We start from the raw sequence: 7,597 nt of genomic DNA, 5'->3' as shown, positions 1-7,597 counted from the left end.
TTTTTTTTTTAAAGACAGGGTTTCCCCGTGTAACAACTCTGGCTCCCTATCTCTGCCTCCCAAATCCTGGGATTATAGGCAGGCACCTCTACTGCATGACTCGCCCTTGGTTTCTTACTTCTTGGTGGCAGCATCTTTTCAGTCCCTCAGGCAGGTAAAGGCAGAGTCCTTTCACGAGTTTTCAGTATCTACTTCTTGCCCCCAGTTCTTCAATCCATCTTCATTACCAGTCTTTCAAGAGTACAGACTTTATTATATCTCTCCTTGGAAATATTATGCAGCAATAGTGGAAAGGACAATCGCAGTGTTTGCAGAGCCAAACGGGGCCCAATATTAAAAACCGACTGCATAGGCATGTGTTTAATCACAAATGATCCTTGGCCTCGGTTTGAGGCATGACAGTAGCAGTGGGAAATCTGATAAACTGGAGCCCTGTATTCTGTTTAAAGTACAGTTCAGTCTTGGGTGTGGAGGCAGAGCTATCCATCTTAATGTTTTTTTTTTGTTTTTTTTTTTGAATTTTTTGAGACAGGGTTTCTCCGTAGCTCTTTGGTTCCTGTCCTGGAACTAGCTCTTGTAGACCAGGCTGGCTTCTAACTCACAGAGATCCGCCTGCCTCTGCCTCCCGAGTGTGGGATTAAAGGCGTGCGCCACCACCGGCCGGTTTCCATTTTACTGTTTTGAGAGAACTAAGGTATAAGCTTTTGCTAAGTTTTCTCTTTTTTTTTTTCTTCCCTTTTTGGCTTTTGAGACTGGGTTTCTCTGTATAACAGCCCTGGCTGTTCTGGAACTTGCTCTGTAGACCAGGCTGGTCTTGAACTCACAGAGATCAGCCCACTTGCCTCTGCCTCCTGACTGCTGGGATTAAAGGTGTGTACCACCAACACCTGGCTCTTCAGACATTTTTAAGCCCTTCACGAGGGCACTGTCTGTCAGCCCTATCAATGTCTGCTGTAGATCTAAGTATGAATGGGTGGGTCCCTACTACTGGACAACAGGGTCCTCACAGGTAACACTGGCCTTTCCTTGAATGTAAAGGCTGGAAAAAAAAGCCACAACTCCCAAACCAAGCAGGAACTATGTCTGAGCCATTGTTGCTATGGTGCCCAGGCTTCTGAAATTCTGTGCTTTTATCCCGAAGCAGAGACATGAACTTTTGGGTCCTCCATTCTGAGTCCCTACCTTCCACAACTTCCTCAATGCTTCTTTAGGACTGCATAATAAAGCAAAGAACTTTATGCCTGTCTTCATCTCTGCAGCATCAAGACTCCAAGACTCTTGGAACTCAGGCCTAGGGCCCCAGCCCAATTCCTCTGAACAAAATTCAGTGGCTGCCTGAGGACCAGGTGTCTGGGCTTCATTGGTGGGACAAGGTACCCTGGGCATCCACTCCCATGACTTCTATCTTGGGCCCATTCACATAGTGGAAACTTTACTACTAAGCAGATCTAAACAAAGTATTAGCTTAAGAAGCCTGGCACTCTGGGCAGTGGTGGCGCACGCCCTTAATCCCAGCACTCACGAGGCAGAGGCAGGCGGATCTCTGTGAGTTCAAGCCTGGTGTACAAGAGCTAGATCTAGGACAGCCAAGGCTATACAGAGAAACCCTGTCTCGAACTGCCCCCACCCCAAAAAAGAAGCCTGGCACAAGAGAAGGCCATGATACTGGAAACTCTCAGGCTGGTAATTGAGCTGCAGGACAGAAACCAGACTGTGTGAATTCCATCTGGAGATGGAGGAAGTTGAACAAACCATGAATTCCTAAAGCCAAGTGAACAAAATGTCAGGCTCAAGATGCCAGACGTAACTCCCTTCTGCAAGCGTTGCAGCTCGGATGGAAAGGTGTCCTGGCAGTTGGGAGCCAAGGAACACCACAGTCGCCCTAAGTGTAGCAGCTAACAGCTCCTCTAGGAAAAGCTTCCCCGGTCTCAGCTAGGCTCTGCTCTAGCAAAAAACGGTCTTGTCCCACAACAAACCTCACTCAAGGGATTTACTGGGAAGGAAGAATCTAGGAGGGTGGCTGCCTCTAGGGTGAGAAGCAGCAGGAAATTGAAGAAGAGTACAATGGGGGGCAGGGCTTTCCAGGATGGCTTGGGATTGATGGGTTTTAGTAGCCTGATTCTGGGGCAAGTTTAGGGATTCTTAAGATTTCAAGCCATGGCCCTGGGGGTCAAGCTAGGGTCAGGTTGGTTTTCCTTGGCCTCTTTTACCCTACACCCTTGGGCTCTTGAGAGTCAGAGTGGTTTTCTGTGAATAAGGCCATTCTAGTCTATATAGTGAATTCCAGGACAGCCAGAACTATATAGGAAGACTGTGGAAAAAACAAAAAGAATCCCCTTGAGCTAGGAATGTGACTTGGTTGGTAAGAGTGCTGGATTTCAACCCTAGAGGCAATACACAACTAGGTATTGTGGGGATGCAAACCTGTCATCTCAGCACTTGGGAGGTGGAGGAAGGAGGATAAACTCAAGATCCCCCTCAGCCTCAGGGAGAAGACAGCCTGGACTATATAATACCGTCTCAATCTAAATTTCCTCTTGATGTAAGGTGCTGCCTTCTGGCTGACCAAATGAGGGTTCTAAAGTGGCATGGTAAAGTTAACCAGAGTCTACTACACCTTCCACACGTTCTCATCATAGATTAACACACTGCAGTCTGGTTTCAGAAACCACAATAGCTGTTACTGCATCAGCATCCTAAGAGCAGACCCCATTGCAGGCCACTGCCTGGGCTGAGGGGCCTTCCCTAGCGAACACTGCTCTTTCCTAGAGGCACACAATACCTAACAAAGTAGGGAGCCATATTACCCTTCTGTCCACTAGACTGATAGCCGAGACAAGGCTTGAATCATCTGAGCTGGGAGTTGAGGGAAGTTCTAGGTTACTGCAGAATATAGATGCGCACTTCAGCTAGCCCCTCACCAGGAGACAAGAGATTAAGGGCCATAGTGATACAGAGCTCAACATAGTAGTGGAAGTCACAAAGCAAATGCATCACAGGATGCTATAAAAGCATAAAATACCGTGTGTGCAGCACACCTCAGAAGCCCTTACAATCTAGGTTATCCATCCAGTTCCTAGCATTACCATCTCACTGACGTTTTAAATCTTGTGTGAGAATACACACATTCAGGTGTGCACACACATTGGGGCATGAGGATGTCGGCCGCTTTCCTTTATTCTCTAAGGCAGTGCTCTTAACCCGAGCTATCTTTCCAGCTCATTTTTTTTTTTTTCAGACAAGGTGTCTGTGTGCAGCTCTTGCTATCCTGGAACTCATCCTGTAGACCAGGCTGGCCTCTAACTTGGATTCCCCTACCTCTGTCTACCAAGTGCTGGGAGTAGAGGTGTGTGCTACTACTGACAGGCTCCTTTTTGAGAGCTTTAAATAACTCTTGACTGGCCTTGAACTACCATCTTGACCTTTGTACTTCTCAAATATTGGTATCTTGGTGTGAGCAACCTTGCCCAGTGTATGTAAACCATTTCATTAAAAATAATTCTGGAGGCTGTCGTTTCTAATTATGTCTATGTGTAGGGGAATGTGCATGTTGTATGGGTACCCGAGGTCAGAGACATCAGATCCCCTGGAACTGTAGTTACATGTGATTGTGAGTTACCAGACCTGGGTCCTCTGCTAGGGCAGTACATGTCACTGTCAGAAAGGCTCTCACAGAGCATAAGCTTCCAACTTATCATGTGCTATGGGCCTTGACCTTCTCTTCTTAGTTCCACATCCTAAGAAGCAGGATGCAGACGTGGGCCACGTGTGTGCTTTTAAGTCGTACTAGAGACCAAACCCAGGCTTTTGTGCATGCTCAACACACAGTACCAAGCTGCATCCCCAGCCCACTCTAACCCTGACTCTTGGATCACCGGGCCCTCTTCCTCCTCTGAGGCACATAGGGTCATTATTATAGTGACAAAGAAATAGCCCAGCGGTAGTCATCTTGCCCAGCATTTGTGAAGCACTAGGTCCAACCCCAGTACTGTCAAAAAGGCAAAACTTATCAGTGTGAGTCACCACACCTAGCTGAGTACCTTAAGTTGCTCCCGGGACAGGTTTTTTTCTGAAATTACACATTCCAATGCATCCTTGTAGTTTTTGTAGGTTTTATTAAGTTAGGATTTCCATAAGACAATGGAATTTCCCTACCCGGGAAATACCCTTAAGTTCTATCCCTAGAAGTTAAATTTTTTTTTTTTAACACACACACACATGCTTGCACACACACACAAATACATACAGGGTCTCATCAACTGGCCTTTAATGCGATGTAGCCAAGGATGACCTTGAACTTCAAAGACCCACAGGCTTCCAGGTCTCCTGCGTGTAGCCTTAAGAAATAGCCCTTAAGGCCAACCATAGTGGTATCATACTCAGTGGTCGCAATGGGTAAGCTAAGAGCATCCCGCAGGCCCTGCTAAGCAGTTGAGAGGGTGGCATGACTGTTACTCATCAAAGTAGCTGGCCGATGCTTAGTAAGGGAGCACATTGGTGTCTAATAGGCCTTGGGTGAGCAGCCTTTGGGACTTGGCCCCTCACAGGCCTTTAGCCACGCCATCAAAAACATTACTACGGCTCCTCTTCAAGGAACAAGTAACTGCCCTAAAGAAAGAAGAGATGAAACAAGCTGTCCTTTATGTGAGTCAATCATTCTTTAATTATTAAGAGCAAAGGTGGGCTCTAGGCGTCTGTAAATCTCAACAGATTGCTGAACTATGGAAACGGTTATAGCAGCCTTAGAATTATCTGAGTACACATTATCACAGTACCAAGAAGGCAAGGTAAACAAATAGCTTAAGGATTTTATTTGTTTGCAACTAAGCTTGTTAACACTATATAATGAAAATGTACAAAGAATAATGTTGCAGTTTTTGGTTAGATTTAAGTCAAAGACATTCATTAATAAGGAATCTTCAAATGTGAACACCCCAGAAATGTCCGTAAGCTATCAGATCTCAACAACTGTCTCTGAATATCACCTTACTTTGGAAGGTATTGGCAAACATTCGAATTAAAACTCAAGAGTTTTCCAAAATAAAGCCGTAATTAATAAAACTATTCTATATTTAAACTACAACAATTTTAATAAAACTTTCCTTTCCAAAACAACAGTAAAGGAAACAAGGCATTTTGTATAATGTGGTCCTGAACAAGTCACAGTAAAAACAAATGTATACTTAACTCCCACCTCCTCAACACAGAGGCTGCTTTCTGCTCACAGCCTCGGGACCAAGGCAAAGAACAGCCAAAAAGCGACTTTAGGCAGGAGGTTGCCAAAACCAAGTTCTAACAGTTGAACACGGACACCTTAGGGGAGTTTGGGGGAATCTGGACAAAAGATCCAGATTCTCTGTTGAAACCGATGAGAAGGTGAAGTGGCTCCTCCCAAGTAGCAGTGCTGCGAGGCCTGGCCCAGCCCTGCACTCCCGTGTTACGCTCCAAGCACACCCTGATGTTCCGCTCCAGGGGAGAACTTTTCCCTGTAGAAGTTCAGTGTCCAGGGAGCAGGGAGCTCCTTGACTGTATGAATGAGGTGAGCTCAGACTCCACAGGGTATTTTAAGGCTTGGAGTCAAAGTAGTTTTCCAGCACAGCTAGGCAGAGTCCATGTGTTGATGGCCCGTCTCCAGTTTGTTCTAATTTCTCACCATGTATTTGCAGATTTAGGACTGCAGACCTTTCCTACAGCATCATAATCACGTCTAATGTCCATCCTAACTTATGATTCAAATTCTGTGCCTGGAAACAGTCCCTGTATTTAACGATAATACCTACACATAAAACAATCCACTGTTACAACTTATATGGTCACCAAACATTAATGATCTTCTGTAGACCAAAAAAATGTTTCTAACCATAATTGTCGTGCATCAAATTCACAGCCAGAATCCCCAAGATCAAAAAAAGTTTTGCACAATACAAATAATAACTTAAAACACACAGACGCACACACACACACTCTCACACACTTCTCACAGAGCTGTGCTTGGGGAGACTCCAAGTGTTGCGTGCCACTGAAGGCATTCTTTGCTAAACTGCTGCTCCAGGTACTTTTGTTTGGAAAACCTATCACAGTAGGGCACAGCTGTGTAGTGGATGAGCAGAAAAGAAAGATATGCTGTGGCAACCAGAAAGTTTTAAGGTCTTTCAAGTTGTATAAAATGGACCTGCAGAAACATTAAAGTGTTCTCAGGATGCAAAGTTGGAGCTGAAATGTGATATCAAACCAGTTGCAAAAAGTGTACAGCAGCCATCTCCTGAGGTCACACCTGCTACCCAGACAGGCAAGAAGGCTTCAGGATACATCTGCAATTGAGGGTTAAAAGACAAACAGAAAGAAAAATGAAGATGTAGTCATCATGCTTTTAAAACACACACTAGCAGTATACGATCAAATACCACTTAAAAGGCAGAATTTAAGAAATCTGTCAAGTGTATTTCAAATATTTAGAATTAAGAAATCTTGACCACTCCCCGGATAATCAACTTCCATAAACTACCTGGAGCCACCTTTTTGGAGGAAAGCCGTAACAGAGATACTGGTGCTAGAGACAGATGGCCAGAGGCGGCAACTGTGCTCAACGAGTCAATTTTCGCACATCTCTAAGTACAACACAATGGGGTCAATAGTAAAAGCCCCACCTCAGAGGATACTGTGAGGATTATGTAAAATTAGGATTAAGTGGTTTGTATTGTTCTGGACACCAAAGTATTCTTTTAGTCACTTGACTTTACAAGGTCTTTCAAACCGTTTATTTTTCAGATATATTTATTTTATGCATGAGTATTTTATTTTGCCTGTATATATGTTTGTGCACCATGTGTGTGCCAGGTGCCCTCGGAGATCAGGAGGAGGCATCAGATCTGGAGTTGAAGTTAAAGGTGTTTGTGAGCCGCCATGTGGATACTGAGTCTGGGTCCTCTGCAAGAGCAACAACCCAGGGCCTTCTGCTCTTAGGACACAAAATACTCCCAAGCAAAATCTTAGAACTTGGAAATTTTAAAGAAAAACTTGGTAAACTTACAGCTTGTTGGCCTTGTCCCATATCGCCGCATGATCTGATCATGTGTGAACTTCACAAAAGATTCATACTGTTCTGTGAAGATATAGTAAAGAGTATATACTTATCCTATGCCCTTAGGCAATTTACGAAGCAGGCTGGAATCTTTTCCCTGTTTGCACTCTCAAACATTCTCTCGTAATTCCACCTGCTACCCGTGGTCTCCAAGAACAAAGATATGTAAATTTGAAGCCCTCAAGTCCTTTCTTTATCACAAAATGAAAACATGAATGAGTGGGATTACAGTGTGGTCAGCAGCGGAGGGCTTGTCTAAACACAAATGGGCGAGGTGGATCCCCAACTAAGAAAATAAAGGAAAAAATAAGCTGAGAATGGTGGCATAGCCTTGGAAGCCCATTCCTTGAAGGAGCTCTTGATTTGAAGCTAGCCTGGTCCACATGGTAAGTTCCAGATTTATTTCTGTTTATTCATTTTGGTTTTTCAAGGAAGGGTTTCTCTCTGTAACAGCCCTAGCTGTCCTGGAACACACTCTAAGACCAGGCTGGCCTTGAACTCAGATCTGCCTGCTTC

The 7,597-nt window shown here is 44.6% G+C and overlaps 1 protein-coding gene across 1 annotated transcript in view; it reads right to left on the bottom strand.

Annotated features, from left to right (window-relative positions):
* Window positions 1–4,645: 4,645 nt before the first annotated feature.
* Window positions 4,646–7,597, bottom strand: part of Akirin1 (akirin 1) — a 14,885-nt gene continuing 11,933 nt past the window's right edge. Inside the window, exons 4-5 of the mRNA XM_005353282.2 lie at window positions 7,031–7,102; window positions 4,646–6,311 (exon numbers count right to left, since the gene is read on the bottom strand). Coding sequence (XP_005353339.1) covers window positions 6,301–6,311; window positions 7,031–7,102 — 83 coding nt within the window. The 3' untranslated portion in view covers window positions 4,646–6,300. The remainder of the gene's footprint in view (window positions 6,312–7,030; window positions 7,103–7,597) is intronic.

This window comes from Microtus ochrogaster, chromosome 10 (assembly GCF_000317375.1).
Source record: "Microtus ochrogaster isolate Prairie Vole_2 chromosome 10, MicOch1.0, whole genome shotgun sequence".
In the NCBI taxonomy this organism is placed as follows: Eukaryota; Metazoa; Chordata; class Mammalia; order Rodentia; family Cricetidae; genus Microtus; species Microtus ochrogaster.
This window is presented reverse-complemented; position numbering and strand designations above follow the sequence as displayed.